At 36.8% G+C, this 19,793-nt stretch overlaps 4 protein-coding genes across 5 annotated transcripts; 2 read left to right on the top strand and 2 right to left on the bottom strand.

Moving 5' to 3' along the window:
- The first annotated feature begins 9 nt into the window (after positions 1-9).
- On the top strand, positions 10-6,309 carry LOC110771079 (MLO-like protein 6). Of its 2 annotated transcripts, XM_021975321.2 has the most exons (15): positions 10-265; positions 390-447; positions 541-788; positions 1,178-1,294; positions 1,391-1,451; positions 1,638-1,726; positions 3,668-3,742; positions 3,858-3,952; positions 4,048-4,097; positions 4,423-4,463; positions 4,568-4,741; positions 4,859-4,894; positions 4,992-5,059; positions 5,155-5,215; positions 5,555-6,309. In XM_021975321.2, the coding sequence occupies exons 1-15, from the start codon at positions 143-145 to the stop codon at positions 6,029-6,031; spliced, it is 1,773 nt and encodes a 590-aa protein (XP_021831013.1). In that variant the 5' UTR covers positions 10-142; the 3' UTR covers positions 6,032-6,309. The 2 variants fall into 2 exon arrangements, with proteins under 2 accessions (XP_021831013.1, XP_088110899.1); XM_088254773.1 differs by lacking the exon at positions 1,178-1,294.
- A 2,656-nt stretch (positions 6,310-8,965) lies between these two features.
- On the top strand, positions 8,966-9,601 carry LOC110770529 (Preprotein translocase Sec, Sec61-beta subunit protein). The gene has a single exon (XM_021974682.2). The coding sequence runs from the start codon at positions 9,071-9,073 to the stop codon at positions 9,401-9,403; it is 333 nt and encodes a 110-aa protein (XP_021830374.1). The 5' UTR covers positions 8,966-9,070; the 3' UTR covers positions 9,404-9,601.
- Positions 9,602-12,200: 2,599 nt separating this feature from the next.
- On the bottom strand, positions 12,201-12,863 carry LOC110770793 (NAC domain-containing protein 87-like). The gene has a single exon (XM_021975015.1). The coding sequence runs from the start codon at positions 12,861-12,863 to the stop codon at positions 12,201-12,203; it is 663 nt and encodes a 220-aa protein (XP_021830707.1).
- A 5,499-nt stretch (positions 12,864-18,362) lies between these two features.
- LOC110770786 (NAC domain-containing protein 100-like) lies at positions 18,363-19,076 on the bottom strand. The gene has a single exon (XM_021975006.2). It carries the CDS (start codon positions 19,074-19,076, stop codon positions 18,363-18,365), a length of 714 nt encoding a protein of 237 aa, XP_021830698.2.
- Positions 19,077-19,793: the final 717 nt, after the last annotated feature.

Raw genomic sequence — 19,793 nt, 5'->3', positions numbered from 1 at the left:
CTCTGTACATTTCATATCCTCCACATCATTCTCTCTCTCTCTCTCTCTCTCTCTCTCTCTCTCTCTCTCTCATATCCATTTGGTCACTTGGGTTCCTTTCTTTCATGTTTTCTTCTCAACTGGGCTAAATTGAGAAGCAAACATGGCAGCCTCAACCTCAGGAAGATCATTAGAGCAAACGCCGACATGGGCTGTTGCCGTAGTCTGTTTTGTTTTGGTCTTAATTTCAATCATCATTGAGCACTTAATCGAACTCGTAGCAAAGGTAAACTATGTCTTACTTGTATATATTTTCGAAGGTTATCTAATGAAGTCGTTCAATCGGGTTTTTCCGACCTTCTTCTGGGTTTTCTTTTTTCTAATTCTTGCACCAATTTTTTTTTCTTCAGTGGTTGAAGAATAAACACAAAAGAGCTCTCTATGAAGCTCTAGAAAAGGTCAAATCAGGTACGAGTTCATCCCATATCTTAATTACACTGATTAACCAAAGCTTAATTGAGATTATTAAGCTAATACATGTTTAATTTGTGTTTTTTATAGAGCTTATGCTTTTGGGGTTCATATCCTTGCTCCTAACAGTAGGACAAGGCCCCATATCAAACATTTGCATATCAAAGAAACTTGGCAGTACTTGGCATCCATGTGGCAAGAAGCAAGAAACCAAAAAGAACGAGGAAGAACATGATGATGAAACCCCAAGTAGGAGATTACTCTCACTGTTCAATCAGTCTGATGTTGGCGCACGCCGCGTTTTGGCGGCTGCTGGCACCGACAAATGTGCACCAAAGGTACGAATGAAATGTCCACCACTTATTTTTAATCTACAATCTAAGTGTTTTTTTTTCTTTCTACTTTTCATTTCTTCTTGTAATTCCTCGACCTAAAATATCAGCCGAGATACATGGTGCATTCGTCGTACGATCAAGAAAAATGATTTTTCCTAGATAAGTTATGAAGTGGTCATTTACACTTTCCAAAAAAAAAAAAAAATCATCTTGCATTTAAAAGGTATTTTCGGAAAGTTCTAAGTAATGAGAATTGGTATTCGGTACCAGTCAATCAGTGACGCGTAGCGAAAATTATTCATATATTCACACATGCAAATATATTTATGTTTTTCTAAGATTTTGTTTATAATTTAGGAAGGCTCATGCAATGTGAGTTGGAAATTTTGCAGGGGAAAGTTCCATTTATATCCGCGGATGGTATTCATCAACTGCATATTTTTATCTTCGTATTGGCTATTTTCCATGTCCTTTATTGCATCCTCACCATGGCTTTAGGAAGAGCTAAGGTATTTTCCCATAAATTACTTACTTACAAGTTAATTAATCTCTTTAATTAATTAATTAATCATTAATTAACGATAATTACTATTTGGTGAGTGCAGATGAGAAGCTGGAAGCGGTGGGAAAAGGAAACAAGGACGGCTGAATATCAATTCTCGCATGGTTAGTGTTGCAAATTAATAAAATATTTGGACAAGAAAAATAATTAACATAAAAAATTGGATTATTTAAGTCATGTAGTTGTCTAATTGTGATTTTAAATTACAATTAGAAAGTGAAATTAATTTTTAAACAACATACAGAGTCAATGAGTCTTGCAAATTGACTGTAGTGTTGCGTGTATGGCAGACCCAGAGAGGTTCAGGTTTGCAAGGGACACATCTTTTGGGAGGAGGCATTTAAGCTACTGGACCCAAACACCTTTCCTCATGTGGATAGTAAGAACTCTCTCTCCTCCTCCTCTTTTTATCTTTTGGATTTTTATTTTATGAGCGTGATTCAGAATAAAACAAAACGACATAACATGTCAAATTATTTAGTAAAACACATTATGAACAAATTTGTATGTACTTAGGAAACTTTAAACCTTAAAATGTGCAGTTTAATCGGTTTGCGCTTGACTTCGAATTAATATATTTTTATGCACATAATTTTATGTTTAGTCTTCTCATTTAATCAGTGTTAGATTAGTCAAGGAAATAATCATTTTTCACACCGACATGGATATAAAAATACTCACGCATAACTTATTGTAACATAAATGAAGATTTATTTAGAAAGAATAAAACAAAAAATGTACGATCACCCTTAGCTTGTATGATACGGTACTTTAATCATATCATACTTTTTAGACTTTAGAGGCTTAGAGCTACATACTTTTAACAAATCAAATGATTGTTGTTAGCCTAGCATAATTGCGCTACGTTCTAACTTAGATGTCGTTTAAAAAGGAAATTAAAAGTTGCCAGTGAGAGTAATGGCCATTGGATTAGTACATAAAACACCGTCATATAGTCGGGGTGTTCGGGATTTAGTGTAATAAGTTGATGTCTTTAGTATTATTCATTTTTAACATAACAAGTAAGACATTGTGTAAATTTCTAAAATTCTTACAGACTTGAAGAGAAAAACATAGATGAAACACATTTTTGTTTTCTTTCTCTATCTCTCATATATCAAACGTGACGTGATAAGAAAGATAGAGAAAAAGAATGTGTTATGGGAGCATAAAAAAAAAAAAAAAGTTATAAATTATTAGGGGGCCAGAAGAAAACAAAAAAATATGTAGCATCCGTGACAATTACGAAAATGATAGGTCTTGTGTTTTAGTGTGGAAACAATGCGCCCTCCCTCCTTATTATACAGAAAATATCTTGCAAGAGATAAGCAGAAAAGACAACACCAGGATTCGATCACAGCCATCTCTATTTAATTAAGTGCTTTTATATATAAGAATGGTGTGAAATCGCTTTTTGGTGCTTTTTGTGGGGCGCCATGGAAAAGGGTGCCAAGAATGTGGAGAAGATGATACATCGAATCATCACATTTTCTCCAAGTTCTCAGTTCGATGGCCTTGTCATTTGAATTCAATGTAGGGCTGAGGATCCTTCTAGAAATTTGGAGGAAAAAAGAAAATTGACCTCAAATCAGCTTTCCAAGAATCAAAACCTCCATCATGAAACCCTTTTTTGACTCTTATATAGAGCAGAGCAGTCAAGAGGTAGAAGACCTTAGACCCTTGGGCATTACGTTTTTCTGCCGATGACCTTAAAATGAAAAATATAAATATAATTTTTTCCCGTGTTTGATAGTTTATATGCTTTTACGGCGAAAGCATTAGAAGCTAAATTGAGAGTGTCGAAATCACCACTTTATAAAACAATCGACATATTATGTTTTCAAATTATAATTGATCATATGAAAGAAATTGTCAAAATATAATAGATCGTTCTACAAGAAAGCCTTGGCAATACAAACTGGCGGTGGCGGTCTAAGTTTGCCAATGACTGGGTGGTGGTGATGCCCAAGGCAATTTCCTCCCTTTCTAGTAGTTTGACTTTTCTACAGAACACCTAATTTGATTTTATATTTTTCCATGAACAAAACAATCAACTTCATATTCTACCAACTTTGTGAACCAGAGATCTTTGTGTGTCACAAAATAACCAATAACGGCGGAAGTCCAAGACTTCCTATGCTACATTGTTTTGAAGTTTATCTTGTTTATTTATTTATTTATTTATATAAATAATTATTGTTGGGTTTGTCCTTAATTTATTGAAGTGTTGACTTTGGGTATTTATTTTATTTTATTTCATAATTTCTTTTGCCTTTCACATTATCCATTTATTTTATATTATTTTTATGTATTATTGCAGGTTAGCTTTTTCAGACAATTTGTTAGGTCGGTTCCTAAAGTTGATTACTTAACCCTGCGGCATGGGTTTATCATGGTAGGTATTTTTAATCAAAAAGAAAATGCTTTTATTATTATTATTTTCTGAGTAATAATACATTATCTTTAAAAATAATTATTGTAACAAGTAACATTGCAAAACAATATTTCAGGCACATTTGGCACCCCAAAGCCATCAGAAATTCAATTTCCAAAAATACATAAACAGATCCCTTGAAGAGGATTTCAAGGTGGTTGTGGGAATCAGGTGAGTGATTTGGTGTTTTCTTCTCCTTTTCTTCTTCTTTCTTTCCTTATAAATTTTGAATTAATTCATCTTTTTTTTTTGGTCTCAAATTGCAGCCCTCCAATTTGGTTATTTGCTGTGATATTTCTACTCTTCAATACTCATGGTAAGTATAAATAATAATCTTTTTCTTCATACTGGAGGTCCTTTTTAGTCCCTCATGTATTGTTTCGGTTTGGGCAGTAGTCTTCTTTTTTCTTTTTCTGTGCTTTGTCGTGATTGGTTCAGGCTGTGAATCTTTTTAAGATTACGCTCTTGTTCCTGACTTTTACGTTGGATTTCAAATGTTTTCATCCTCTTCGCTGTATACTCTTATGATGTTTTAATAAAACATATTCTCAAAAAAAAAAAAAAAAGAAGAAGAAAGAAGAAATTGAACTTTTTCTTAAATTAATTATTTGATAATTTATTCTTGAATTTCTTTTGGACAGGCTGGTACTCTTATTTTTGGCTACCCTTTATCCCATTGATTGTAAGCAAATTTCTCTTCCCTCACATACTCTGTTCAAATAAATTATAAAACATGGTGGAACCACAAGATGGATCTAACGGTGGACAATGCACTTGGACTTGCAGATCATTCTCTTGGTGGGGACCAAGCTACAGGTGATCATAACCAAAATGGGTCTTAGAATCCAAGAAAGAGGAGAGGTTGTGAAGGGGGTTCCAGTGGTTCAACCTGGTGATGACCTCTTCTGGTTCAACCGGCCTCGCCTCATTCTCTATCTCATCAACTTTGTTCTCTTTCAGGTACGTTCCTAAATTAATTCATATGAACTTAATTAATTTTTAGGGTTTACAATTAGTCAAATCTCATATATACTGACCATTATTTTTGTATCATCTTTCAATTTTTATCACTTGCAGAATGCCTTCCAGCTTGCTTTCTTTGCATGGAGTTGGGTAAGCTACATGTTTTTAGCCCTTAATCGGTCAATTAATTTGAGATTAGAGAAGTGTATAAGAAAATTAAAACACTGCTACTTTTTTGTGTTTTCAGTATGAATTTAGTTTGAAATCTTGCTTCCACGAGCACACTGAGGACATAATCATCAGAGTTTCAATGGGGTGAGTCTCACTTTCTTAATGCCCTTTAATTTAAACTTTCCTAATTGTGTGAAGTGTTGTAAGTTCTAACACTCACCGAATGGTGGACATTTCAGGATCCTCATACAGATTCTGTGCAGTTATGTCACTCTCCCTCTCTATGCCCTTGTCACACAGGTAACGATTTAATTAAAATGAAGACTAAATATTACTAGATCGAATGATCATTAACTTATATGATAGCATTTTAAACGAGATTTAAGTTGAGGATCTAACTTGAGTACTTTTATCTTTGCCACTACTGATAGTCAAATCCGAATAATAAAGCATGATGTATTGTTGGATTGAATATGAATCACACATTTAAACATGCTTTCACTATACGTTACCAATGATTGAGACCAAACAATACGAAGAAAATAATTACCAAATATATTTGATTGATCCTAAAATATTTGAAGTCCTAAGTATGTTGAAATAAATTGTGATGACTTTATATATTTGTGATTTGGGCAGATGGGTTCAACCATGAAGCCAACCATATTCAATGAAAGAGTAGCCGCTGCCCTACGCAACTGGCATCACACGGCAAGGAAGCACATAAGGCATAACAAAGGGTCCGTGACCCCAATGTCTAGTAGGCCAGCCACCCCATCCCACCACATGTCCCCTATCCACCTTCTCCGGAATTATCGGAGTGAGGTGGACAGCTTCTACAACTCACCACGAAGATCGAACTTCGAGGGTGAACGTTGGGACACGGAGTCACACTCCCAATCACACCACCTCCATGTGGATGGTACTTCATCCTCCCACCATCACCAAATCGAATTGGGAAATGTAGAGCATGAGAGGGATGTTGATGTCAACGAACCAAACTCGGTTCATGCAGCTCCTACCACAACAACAACCAATCAACCGGATCGAACCCAACACGAAATTAATATGGGACGGACCAAAGACTTCTCGTTTGACAAGAGGCAAAGTATATAACACATTAATATGTGCATGCAAGCGTCGAGAATTTTGTCGCATTGCCATTAGAGATCGATGAGGATTGGGACAATGACGATGACAATGGTAATTGCTTGTACAATGGCGATTTAATTGAAGCGAATGGTGATACTTCAAGCCTTCTTCAAGCCTTAGATTTTGCATTTTGTCTTGTATAATGTTGTTTTTTTTCTTTACTTCTTTTCTTCTTTAATTTGGTTCAAAACGGAAACATCTATATATACATATACACATATACAACAGTGATTGTTTTTTTCTTTCCTCGTATCAACACTCTTAATTTGATCTTAATTTGAGGAACGATATAGAAGAGGGAAGAAAAAAAGAGAAAGGAAAGTAAATACTTTAGTGTTATCATAATTTCTTACAAATTTGATTTTTAATCATTTTAAGAGCAAATAACTTTTATTATTATTGTTTTTTTATGTGCGTCGTGACTACATCAATTAAAAAAAATAAGAAATAGAATTCACTTTACCACAAAGGCATTTAACATATATTTATTAACGATTTCATTAATGAACGGCCTTACATGTAACTTTTTATTATGAGTTTGAGTATGAATCTATAAAGTTTTATAACATCGCATGCCAATAAACTCTAAAATTAAGTTTTTTGACGCCGTTGTGGGGATAAAGAAACAAACTAAAAGATGTGAATTCTAACAAATTACTACGAAGTTACCTCAAGGTGGGGGCGGTTTAAATGGCTTGGTGATCAACTCTAAATTGCACCAGCCAATGCTAGCGCTGCATCCCACCAAAGATCACTAAAATTTGGAAGCTAGCACAGATGGCTAACCCTTAGCATCGAAATCTCGGTGTGTTCGCGCCCCAAAACCCCACAAAAGACATTAAAAAAGAAGAAGAAAGCTTTCATTTTCGAAATAAAAGTCTGCTGCAAAACGACAGCCACTGCCTAATCAAACGCTTATACAAACGAAACAACCCCTGGTTTTCCTCTGCTTTCAGCGGCCGCCTCCTCTTCCCCTTGTTTCTTCGCTGCCTCTGATCCAAACTCCAAGTACCCTTTTGACCCTTTGGCCTGCTTATAAATATTATCACATACAACTTTACAAGAAATTCATATCAATTTCCAGAAAGAAGAAAAAAGAGAGAAACTTCGATTGGGAGAGCTATGGAGATAGCAGAGGGCTTGTTGGGCAAGTTGGGTAGGCAGTGCTATGCAGTTTTGTGCTTGGGGGTAATACTTTTGGGGGTAACTCTGGCTAACTATGTCGGTGCTGAGGAGCAGAAGGACCCTATGGAGCGCACCAGGAGGCGGCTTCGTGCCATCCATGGCCCGCCTCTTCGTCCCAGCGGCAGCCTGCATAAAGCTTAGGGTCACTTTGGCAAGGATAGCAGTGAATCTGAGAAGCATATGTTTTTGCTGCTGCTTGTAAAATTTTCAACGTCAGCTTCTTTTTCTAATAATGTAATTATGTAACTATTAAGTACTGACATGGTCCTACGGTGTACGTGATAAAATATTTTGTTTTAAGTATTGACATGGTTTTGTTTCTTAGAAATACAAATTTTTTTGCAAAGGACTGTTAGTATAATGATTTGGAGTATTTACTTCCTCAGGTAAAGTTCTAGGTTCAAGTTCTAGCATCTGTATAGTGTGTGTGAGTTTAGTACACCATCGGCCCCCCTCTCAATAAAAAAGGTTCTAAAAAAAATACAAATACAAATTTTATTAGAAGCAGTTGAGTTATTCTTATTTTAGTGGAAAAAAACCAAAGCAAATTTTGTTTGTTTTAGAAAGACGAAATTTATTGAAAGTTTAAAGAGAGCCACATGTCCTTAATTAGATCAGGAGGTTTTCCAAACCAAACACACTCCATTAACTCATAAGATTAATTATTTCTTGGGGTGAGATCATTGCCAACAATAGCAGTTTTGGTAACTTAACAAATATAATTGCAATTATTATTTTTTTATTTATACAAACAATATGATATTTACAAGATACTTATGAGGTAGGGAACTAATTACAAATTCACACAAGTTTTTGTATAGTGGTGGTCATCAATCTGGCCGAACCTAAATAAATTCGCCAATTCGAACAGTAATGGTCTGTTTGGTTTGGTTTTGATTTAAAAAAAAATCAAACGGTTTAAAAACATACCGAACCGTAATGATTTATTTTGGTTCAATTTTGAGCTTTTGTAAATTGGCCTAAATCGAACAGTACCGTATACTTGTATATTTTATTTTACATGTGTAGTTCTCTCATTAGATAATAACTAGATATGAATGTTGAATGGATGTAACTTTGAGTGATTGATATACTATATTAGTTATTGAACTTTGAAGTTTTATGACTTATTGAATTTTAGGATGGTCCGATATGCTAGAAAAATAAAAAAGAAAAGGTAACAAGTTATAAGTTCTTTTTGTTGTAATTGAGCTAACAAAGTTGAAAAAATGCAAAAGAAAAAGGAATTGGGCTTAGGCCCAAATCGCTCAAACCAAGTTATCTTAAATTGATTTGGTTTGGTTTCCTGTTACAACCAAACCAAAATAAACTGTTTTATAATGATTAATTCGATCGTAATTTTGAAGTGAAACCGATCCAATCTGAATCATGTCCACATCTAATTTTATAAGAAAGATATTTAATAATGCAAGCCCATTCATTCATTGCTAGGAAACTATGGATTGAATACCAATTTGGGCCATTCCCATTTGAGTCCAATACTAAATGAAAGGTGGCGAAATTCTATAGGGCAAATGGATGGACTCAATGTGCAACAAGTATAATTGCCGACTGTACTAAAAGCAGAGCTGCCGAACTCTCCCGATCCATTATTATCTTCGTCACTGTTTAACTAACCCAACCAAAATTCAGCTTAAATAAAAAAGAAAAGAAAAAAACCCAACCATAATTAAGCCTTGTTAAATAAATTCAACGTTTTTCACATTAATTACGATCTCTACATTTCTCCTTTTGTTCTCTTCTCTCTCTCTCTCTCTCTCTCTCTCTGAAGCTCACGCTCACTTCGTGTTGTTGACAATGGCTCGAGGCACATCTCAGTCCCAAACGACGGCGTCCTCCTCCACCTCACGCCCCGGCGTAATGGCTCCCCGCGGCTCTGCGGCCGCTACGGCCGGAATGCGCCGCCGTCGCATAGGAGGCTCTACCAGCTCCGGCAGCATCGGCGGAGGCGGAGGCGGAGGCGGGTCTGGTGCTGGCAACAACATGCTCAGGTTCTACACAGATGACGCTCCTGGATTGAAGATCACGCCGACTGTTGTTCTCGTCATGAGCCTCTGCTTCATCGGCTTCGTTACGGCTCTTCATGTGTTCGGCAAGCTCTATCTCCACCGATCCGGTGGTGGAGCTTGAGTTTCGGGTCCTGGTTCAGATCGGGTCTCTATTCGAAGCTTAATGGGTAATCGAACAATACGGTGTTTTCTTTTTGTTATGCTCTGTAAATTTTCGCAGGGTTGATGTTGGTAGGGTTTCAATTTTGTTTAACTCTGGATTGGATGGTTCTTGGATGGTGGTTTTAACGAAATCGAAGTGATATTTAGCCGTTCTTAATTTTTCTCTGATATTTTTTTATTTACATATTGATCTTGATTTTAGCTCCAAATCGATGGTTGTGTATGTTTTGTTCATTTTCGTTTTGGATTTGTTAAAATTTAAAGAGTACAAGAAAACAGGATTTGAATATGTGCACATAGTTCCATGATGCATAGTTATAAAAAGTATGTAGCCTTTTGGCTAGTAAATGCTGAAATTGGAAAACGGTATCCAAAGAAAAAGAATATTTCTTTGGAGAAAGGTGTTTTTCATTGCAGAAGCCCGCTTTTGCTGAAAAATTCCTGGTTTTTTACTTTGTTCTTGACTGAGTGGTAATATCACATAATTCTGTTCAATTCAGGTAGGCATCTCCCTTTTGTTCAAACAAAAGGGCTAGCATCTCTTTTATGTGTAAAGCATGTGATCTTAGGTGGTTCTTTATATGGAAATTTAGTGCTTATAAGAATACTGTTGTATGATTACTATTTTTTGGTCGGAACTGTTGTATGATTACTGTTTTTTGGTCGAAACTGTTGTATGATAACTAATCACTGATAATTGGTTAGTCTTCTAATTGCATACTAGTTCTTCTGAGTATCATTGAGAATTTTTAGCAGATCATGAACTAGATAGTGTTATTTTTGTATCCTAATAATAGATGGCCAATTTACTCTGATATATGATCTCCCCTAATTATTGCCTCTTGAGAAAATAAGTTAAGGATGACTTTGCATTGCATTGGATTTGTCATTGTACATTGACTTTTGATGTATGATCAGATAACCATGCCCTTGATCCTTTTTCTTGGTGGGTTGAGATCTCAATAAATGGAAAGAAAAAAAAAAGATTAAACATCAGCAGAATGCAAAGAACGCGATAGAAACTTACTGTAGCGAGGCTTCTTGTCTAGGTGCACATGATTGTCAATTTGTCAGTGTAATTAGAAGGAATGAAGTTTGTTATTTCCATATTTGTAAGTAAAAGAGGTGGGGTTCATAAGTTCTTATAGAGTGCCCATTTCCCATGCATATCTTCAAATCATTAAATACTGGCTTTGATCGCAACAAATCTTTCATTGATGATTAATATAATGTTTATGGGAGGGAAGGCTAACATGAGTTTTGGGCTGGGGCTGAGTTTATCCAGAGAGTTCACCATTTTACACTTGTTGATCCCCTCAACGTCTCAGTGGTTTAGTGTATGGATAGATCATTGTGGATTTGACCTTGCTTGGCGAGTGCAGAGCAAATAGAAATATTTGTTGTTCCAATATATGACCGCACAAAAGTAAGAGTTTCCCTTGATAGATGTGTTCGAATTGTATGATAAAACTCTTTTAAGCATGATATTATTTACTTTCCTTGTTTTGAAGCTTTAAGAATGAGGTGAGCTTTATGTTTATATTAGAGTTTATGTCTACTGGATGATCTGTTGGTTTTGGGATTTGTGGCAGGCCCTGTATGTAAGGTTAGTTGGATGAGTTTTACCATCTGACAGATTGTTGAGAATTGCAAAATGTCTTACTGATTTACAAAACTTTTTGAATAAGTCGACATTCCGCCGTGGTAGAATATTATTTTGAAGCAAAGTGCTAGTGATTGTTAGGATTTACTGAATGGGGATGGATGAATATACCAATAGTTGTACCTCATCTGATTTTTCATTTGCTTTCAAAACAAATAGTTTTGGCTTTGTTCATGTAGTTTAGTTGTCAAGATTGTGTTTGTGTGTGTTTCTGCGTTGTCCTCTGTCGTCCTTCCATTCTTGAATTTAAATTTTTGTTCTCTGTATAGGATTAAGGTTTCCATTCTCTTCAACATCTGTGAGGATCTCTCCTAATCCTTTTCCCTTCTAAACTAACTAGGCATTTAAGCATCTTATGCCATGTGGAGAAGCCCGCATCTTACGGGATTGCTTTCATTTTTTCTTCACTCTCTCTAACCTACAATGCTAGAGAGAGTGAACAGAATCTAGCTCAAGTTTCTTCTCTAGATCTGCCAATGATGAACCTAAGCCCTCGAACCTTCCCACACAATATACAGATGATAGGACTCGAACCTAGGACCTTGCCTGGATGAGCAATTGCTCTAAACCATTACACTAGTGGATGCATTGCAATACTAATAGTGCTTTTAATCCACTAAATTCATTGAGTTATTTTATTTAAACCTACAAGGTGACTCTTTTTTATTTGACACCCCCAAGTCGTACAAAATGACAGTCCATTGATTCTGTTCTATTGCAGATAACCGTTTTAACATAAAATCTGGTTGTTGAACATGATGGATATGAGAATGAGTTTTGGATTTGTTGTGCTTGGCCTGCAAGCGAGCTTTGGATAGGAGGTGAATTGAGTTTTTGAGTTGTTTGTGCTTGTGTGAGGTTGGGTTGGTAGAGGGGTGGGTGATTCCGGTGAATCACAGTGGATGAGCTTAATGGTCAACCCCTGTTTGCCATGGTGGCTCTTGGCAGCAAGCAAGAAATAGCCATTGATTCTGTTCCAGATAAGATAACCTTTTAAAGATACAATCTGGTTATTGCGAAAAAAGAAAAGAAAAAAAAATCACCTCCGCTAATAATCAAATATATCAGGGATTATGTCTGCTAATTGCTCTCATCATAAACCACAAGAGTGCGACTTAGCACTAGAGCATCCATGTGGTACTTCCTCATCATCATCAATATTGATCACCACATTCATTGATTTTCTTTTTCTTTCATGTATTTGTTGTGGTGCTTTATTGGTCTTTTTATGAACACTTGCTCTCATTCTGTCGAACTTATTATGATTCTTCCTCAATCGACAAACCACAAAATCAAAACCAGGAGAAGTTTGATCATGACCATCATCACCTACAAAAAGCCTATATTCATCCAAAAACCACTCAGCATCGTGCTCCGACTTTGGATTCTTATACCGAAGCTTTCTTACGCTACCAATAGGATTACGGTTTCCATCGTAAATCAATTTGGCGGCTACTCGTTGGCTCCAAGTCCCTTCGCGGCCAATCCTGCGATGGGTGCGCGAACTGCAGTAGTTTATCCTCTTGAGCTGGCAGAGGAAGTATAAGTCTTGATCATGGAGTTGATCTCTTCCATAGTCTTCCCATATTTTCCATGGTTCTTTGGTGCCGAAGAGGTCCTCGTCATGAACAATGCCGTGGTATGACGGGTTCAAAGGCTCTCTCTCAATCACCATCTTATAGAGAATGGAACGGATGATTTCTTGATCTGTGGGGTGGAAGTGGAAAGCTAACGACACATTACACGAATTAGCCATTAATGCTAATATATGATGGATCAAGTGGAGGAGTTCTTGTTCTCTCTATTGTTTGCTTAAGGTTTTGATGGAACGAGGAGACGGGCAAGAGATTTGTGGTATTTATAAGCATCACTGAGTCCATGTAGCGATAGGAACATCCTAGGAATTGGAATGTCTGGGCATGCTTATTTATTCGGAATGGGAAAGTTAGGATTATTGACCGAAATTGTAACTCGGAAAGTTATGAATCAGGAAACTTAGGAATATGGGAATTATAATTTGATTAAGGGTTAACTACATAAAACTACTTGAACTTTGGGGTTCGTTTCAAATTAGTACCCAATCTTTTAAATTTTACATGTAGATACCTAAATTCACGGAAAACATACAAATCAAATCTTTCGTTAGCAAGTCCTTAAGAAGAGACATTAAATGCTGATGTGTCAGGTTTGATGTGACATTTTTTTATATGGAGTGGACCTCCATGTGGATTAAAAAGTAATTACAATTTTAAAATAAAATATCTATAAAAAAAAAATAATAATAAAAAAATGAAACAGTAACCACTTTCAAAAGAGGACTATTAATCCCGACCCAGCCGTGAATAGTAACCTCATGAAGAAGAGAGAAATTTTCATGTAACGGGGATAACACTTTTTGCTATCCCCGGTCAATAACACAGTGATATGTAGGATAACTTTTCCATGTGTTATTATGTTATTGGTCGGGAATAACAAAACAGTGCTATTCCCATTATAGATAAGTATTTTTGCATGAATAGGTGTTCATGTTCCCTACCTTTTAAATTGAAACAGTAACCTCCACATCGCCACCCGAGTCCCGACCCCAGCCACCACTAAAACAGTACCAAGAAAACCCAGCCACCATTTGAACAGTAACAAGAAAACCCAGCCCCCTTACCCGACACTCTCTCTCTCTCTCTCTCTCTCTCTCTCTCTCTCTCTCTCGCTCGCACAGATTAGCCACAGCCCGACCCCCAGCCACAACAGCCGCCGCCAAACCTCCTGGAATTCCTCAGCCCACACTCTGCACCACCGCACCACTCACCCTTTAATAAGTCAACATGTAAATTACTTGGAGATGGGAGAATAGATAGTAGCAAGGGGTTTCGAGTTTCAAATCTGGAACATGATTTTTCCATATGGAATTAGGAAAGCGTGGAGAGGTCTGAGGCAGGGAGTAGGTTGTTAGTCTTTTAACCATGGGCCGCCTATAGGACCCGACCCATCAAAAGAAGAAGGATAGATAAATTAAAATTAAACCGGGTCGGGAGACGGAATGGCCAATGGGATGTGTACGGTACCCGCCAAAAATACTTTTATTGAAGTGGAGGCTGACGAGTCTTTCCTTCTCCAAAAATGAAAAAAACTGTTCGAAAACTCAAAGGAAGACAGAGCGACTCAACACAGTGCCTGAACGAGACGAGACGAGACGAGAGAGAGCCTCTCTAACCCAGCGAGTCGACTCAATATGCAAGAAATATGCTCTCGTTGACCACGAAATCCAAACCGCTCTTGTGATTTGTTTTTTCCCATCTGATTGTTTGTGTTTGGCTGCTGAGAAAATGCAGGAAGTTTTGAGTTTATGGTGTTTGATTGTGTGTGGGAATATGCAGAAAGCCAGAAGGCTTCGAGGGAGAGTAAGTGTGGAGATTCGTCGGACCAAATGCTCGATTGGCTCAGAAAAAGGTGAAATCATATTATCTTCTTTTCCTTCTAGGCCATATTACCATTTCATATCTCGTATTCATGTTTTACCCTGCTTCAAAAATATACTTCCCACCTTATGATGTTTCCATTGCAAACTGATCTGCATTTTGCGTTGACAACAGAAATTGCAAATGTAACCAACCCATATATTAGGTCTTATCTTACAATTTTGATACCAGTATCTATCTATGATAACCCTTTTTCTTAGAGAATTCTTGGGAACATCAGTCCTGCAACGCCGGAGCATGAATTGGAGTAGGGACGGTGTTGTGATTTTTAGATAACCTGAAAATGAAGATTATTCTAAACAAAAATTATATGCAAGTGCACAAGGTTAATCATATTTTAGTAAGGCAAACACAAGGTCATTTGCACGATGATTGAGTTTAACTTTTAATTAAGGGTTATTGACTGAAATGGTCCCTCAACTTTAGCTCTAGTATCATTTTGGTCCGCTAACTAAAATTTTCATTTTAATGGTCCCTTAACTCTTCATTTGGTATCAACACAATGCCACTGTTAAAGTCTGTTTATATTGCCGTTCAATTGAGGGGTAAAATTGTCCATGTGAATTAAAGTATTAATACAATAATTAAAAATTAAAGAAAACTATTATAGGAACTTGTACTATTTTAAAATTGAATCTTACTACCAATATGGCTTTTTTTTTTTTCTTTCTCTATTGTTTAAATTAATTAAAATTAGATAAATACAAAAATAAATAACAAAATTTTTTATAAAAAAGAAACCCAAAAACAAACAAACCCAAGAACTGTAGAAAACCCCACCTCTTCACTCCAACCCCACAGCCTCCAGCCACTGTCACCCAACCACTCCCAGCCGCTCCCACTGTGACCTGTACCCTCTCTCTCTCTCTCTCTCTCTCTCTCTCTCTCACACACACACACACATCCCCAGATCTATGATCCTCGTTCATCATCGCCAAACTTCCTACACTCTCTACAGTCCAAATCCACGAAAATTACCACCCAAAAGCTACAAAAATGAAAACCTATGAATGGTGGTCTCTCTCTCTCTCTCTCTCGTCTTTATACACCAACCCAAATATGATATGGGGTTGTTTTTGTTGGGTATGACTTATATTTGAATCGGGTTGGCTTGATTTGCAGGGCTCCTTTGGGCTTGAAGTTGCAACTTTATGCGAGAGATCGAGGGGGTTGGAGAAGGGAGGCTGGGTTGAGGATGGGGTAGGCTAAGATGTGAGATGGAGTTGTGAGATGGGGAATGAGTCAGGATAGTTTGGTAGTTGTATATGGACGGTTTTACCCCTTAATTTAACAATAAAATTGACTGACTTTGACGATAGGACCAATTTGATACTAAATGGACAGTTGAAGGACGATTGAAATGAAAATTTGAGTTGGTGGACCAAAATGAGACTGAGCAAAAGTTGGGGGACCATTTAAGTCAATAACCCTTTAATTAATTTAACCTAATTTACTTCACAAAACACACTTCAAATCCTCATTGTGTTTACGTGAGTATACTCACATAAACACAAAGGGGATTTTGAATGAGTGATTTAATTAATTAAACTAACGAAATTAAAAGACAACACGAGTAGAAAAATCAAAGCACACAAAGATGATAAATTCAAATTGATGAAAGCACTAGGACAATGAATTCACCACTAGTAATATGATATAGTCTCTTATTCACCTACCAATTAACTAACCAATTGATGTTGCCGCTTAATTTTCATTTTTCATGAATAGCTTATGATATTTAGGCTAACCCAAATATTTCTATATGCAATTCGCCTATGGTATTTAAGTCAAATATGAACACATAGAAACTTATTAAGATGAGTGAAAACCTCTAACAAGCATGTAAACCCTAGGAGCATGGTATTTACCCTAGAAGATTTACAAATCTTGATCACTTGAAGGAAGCCTCAAATTAAGTAGGGTATTTACTCTAATTTGCATTAGATAAACTCAATTAAAAATCTAGATAGTGATCAAGCATCAAGAAAATCAATTAAGTTATAAAGCACAGTATTAAGAATCCAACATCAAACGACAATCAATAAATAGGAAAAATAAGAAAACTGGATAATCATCCTAGGGTTGCATCATGTCCTAGCAAAAGAAATTCAGTTAGTCATAGTCATAGAATTCGACATAAGCAAAAACATTATTAAAAAAAAAAAAAAAGACCCTCGCAAAGTTGCGGCACTCTTTCGGCACTCTCTAATTTCTCCAAGTCTTGCATAACTCTTTGGAAGAAGATTTTTCCATGCTTAAATAGAGCACCTCACGTCATATTCCTTACCTAGCTGAGTTTTTACAGCAGCCTAAAAATAAAGAGAAACCTAATTAAAACATAAATTCTCAATAGGTAAGTGACAGAAGGCATAGTGGGCAAAGAAATAAAAAAATTAAACCTTTAATATATCCTTGTTGATTCTCTTGATGAGAATAGCCAAGAACAAAGGGCTCTGTGCCTTATTGATTCCCATGGAATACCAAGTTGATAGAAAAAGAGAAAGTTCTTTTCAAATTTTAATTCATAAACTGATTCATCAAACGCTTCCTTTCTTACAATTTCATGCATTATTTATAGGAGCCTCTCAATCAAGATGAGATAACTCTTCACAACTCCCCTACAATGAGATAAGATAAGATTAGAAAATTATGATGAGATAACTCCTCATAACTCTCCTAAACCTTTCCTATCCTAACTTCCCTCCTAATGATAATTTCACTTTATATCTCCCCATAACTAACAAAGATGAAAAGACTCCCCTTCCTCTATTCATGATCCAAGATAACTCCCAAATACGAAGAGACACTTATTTAGTATATGTTATTAAGACTTTCCTCATGCATGAATGCGATCCCAATGGTCCATGTGTATATTTGCTAAACTCGTTGCATCAGTAAGTAATTGACTCATCTTCCTACTTTGATTGGAATAACACATCAGCTGCTCAGCACACATGTTTTGGGGCTAATAAACCTTTTGAACAAATCTGGAACAATATGTAAATTGTAGCTCTTTGTCTTAGTTTTCAACCATATATCGCACACCTTGAGGAAAAACTGGGAAAGTCTGCAAATATTCATTCTCTCACAGCAACACAGTTTTGACGGGATTGTAACTTATGCTGACTTGAGTTGAAAGACTGCTCTCATTTGCTGCTACGAAAATTTTATAAAACTTCCACAAGCATATTCAAGGTCTTAGCTTCAATCTCCAATTGGCCTTGCATAAAAAACTCCACCAAAAAGTTGCATTTCTGTTGAAAGCAATTAAGAAGGTCCATGGGAGCCAACAAAAGGGATCTGTATAGTGTGGGTTTGGGGGGAGAAAGCCACCAACATGCATCATGTTCAAACGACTAAGGGATTGGTCAATTTGATCATTAAACTATAGAGCCACACCTCCATATCAAAATCTCATATATAGGGATGGGTGGTAGGGTAGAAGCAACTGCAGCAAGCCAGTAGACAACCAAGAAAATCCTAAGGAAATATGAGGATTTTAGGGTTTGAGATTTTGTGGGATGGGAGAGAAGTGGACTAATTGGGGGTGAGTGGATGAGGGGAAAAGAGGGTGAGGGAGGTGTAATGACTGAAGAGTAATGGGAGAGGAGATGTGAAGGAGATTCGGGCCAACATCTGGAAAATCAAGGGAGGAAGGGCAATCCAAAACAAACAGAAGAAAAAAGAAAAGGAAAAGCTACAAAAGAGGGAAGCGGAAAAGCCACACCATATGTGGCAGAGGTGCCGCCCTAAAGGGCGGCGGCATAGCCACCAACTGCTCAAAAGAGGGCGGTGGGGAAGGAGAGAAATTCTGGAGAGAAGAAGGAGCCTCTCTTTCTAAAGCTCTCTCGGGTTCTTGCGTTTTTTGAGCATCCATGTGGTACTTCCTCATCATCAATATTGATAATCACATTCATTGATTTTCTTTTACTTTCATTTATTTGTTGTGGTGCTTTATTGGTCTTTTTATCCACACCTGCTCTTATTCTGCCGGACCTATGATTCTTCCTCAATCGACAAATCACAAAATTAATACCAGGAGTAGTTTGATCATGACCATCATCACCTACAAAAAGGCTATATTCATCCAAATACCACCCACCGTGGTGCTCCGACTTTGGATTCTTATATCGAAGCTGTCTTATTCTACCAATAGGATTAGCGTTTCCATCGTAAACCAATTTGGAGGCAACTCCTTCTTTCCAGGACCCTTCGCAGCCAACCTTGCGATGGGTACGCGAACCACTGAAGTTTAACCTCTTGAGCTGGCATAGGAAGTATAAGTCTTGATCATAGAGTTGGTCTCCTCCATAATCTTCCCATATCTTCCATGGTTCTTTGGTGCCGAAGAGGTCCTCGTCATGAACAATGCCTTTGTATGACGGGTTCAAAGGCTCTCTCTCAACCACCATCTTGTAAAGAATGGAACGGATGATTTCTTGATCTGTGGGGTGGAAGCGGAATGCTAACGACACATGACGCGAATCAGCCATTAATGCTAATATATGGTGGATCAAGTGGAGTAGTTCTTGTTTCTCTCTATTGTTTGCTTAAGGTTTTGATGGGACAAGAAGGCTAGGGCAAGAGATGTGTGGTATTTATAAGCATATCACTGAGTCCATATAGGAATAGGAATAGGAATAGGAAGACATGCTTACTTATTGGGAATGGAAAAGTTATAAATAAAGAAAACCTAGGAATATGAGAATTAGGGAATTAGAATTAGAATTCGAGTAATTACTCTCTTAGTCCTCTTCCTAATTTTGAGGGGTATTGGATTACATATTTTAACGAGAAACACATAATTTTTTATTTCTTATGTGTTTAGTAAAAAGTAGCAAGGCCCTTGGAGTTTCAAATCTGGAACATGATTTTTCCATATGGAATGAGGAAAGCGTGGAGGATCATGAGCTTCGTCCACAGCCTCTGATCCAAGGCGATGGCTGTGTTTGCTTGTTTTTCTCATTTGAGTGGTACATGGAATGGTTGAGAATCCAATAGTTTTGGATGTGTCCGAATTTAAAAATTAAACTAAAAACAGGATTTGGAAAGAAGAAAAAAAGTTCCTGGTTTGTTTTTTGTGTTGTTCCCGGATTTTATATTTTTAATTCATATCTTCCTTTTGTTTAGGTTTTACAAGGTTACATTTTTCTTTCTTTTGTCCAAATAAAAAGAAATTCAAACTTGTAGAAGTTTAAATTCCTACTATA

The sequence above is a fragment of the Prunus avium genome, chromosome 6, assembly GCF_965620075.1.
Source record: "Prunus avium chromosome 6, drPruAviu1.hap1.1, whole genome shotgun sequence".
Taxonomy (NCBI): domain Eukaryota; kingdom Viridiplantae; phylum Streptophyta; class Magnoliopsida; order Rosales; family Rosaceae; genus Prunus; species Prunus avium.
The sequence above is the reverse complement of the archived record's forward strand: the minus strand, read 5'-3'. Positions and strand labels throughout refer to the sequence as shown.

Bases quoted from the DNA above. Each gene is read 5' to 3' on its own strand.
- LOC110771079 (XM_021975321.2), top strand. From the start codon at position 143: ATGGCAGCCTCAACCTCAGGAAGATCATTAGAGCAAACGCCGACATGG. The intron at 1,452-1,637 runs GTTAGTGTTGCA...CGTGTATGGCAG, and splicing joins TGAATATCAATTCTCGCATG to ACCCAGAGAGGTTCAGGTTT. The intron at 4,098-4,422 runs GTAAGTATAAAT...TCTTTTGGACAG, and splicing joins TCTACTCTTCAATACTCATG to GCTGGTACTCTTATTTTTGG.
- LOC110770529 (XM_021974682.2), top strand. From the start codon at position 9,071: ATGGCTCGAGGCACATCTCAGTCCCAAACGACGGCGTCCTCCTCCACC.
- LOC110770793 (XM_021975015.1), bottom strand. From the start codon at position 12,863: ATGGCTAATTCGTGTAATGTGTCGTTAGCTTTCCACTTCCACCCCACA.
- LOC110770786 (XM_021975006.2), bottom strand. From the start codon at position 19,076: ATGGCTGATTCGCGTCATGTGTCGTTAGCATTCCGCTTCCACCCCACA.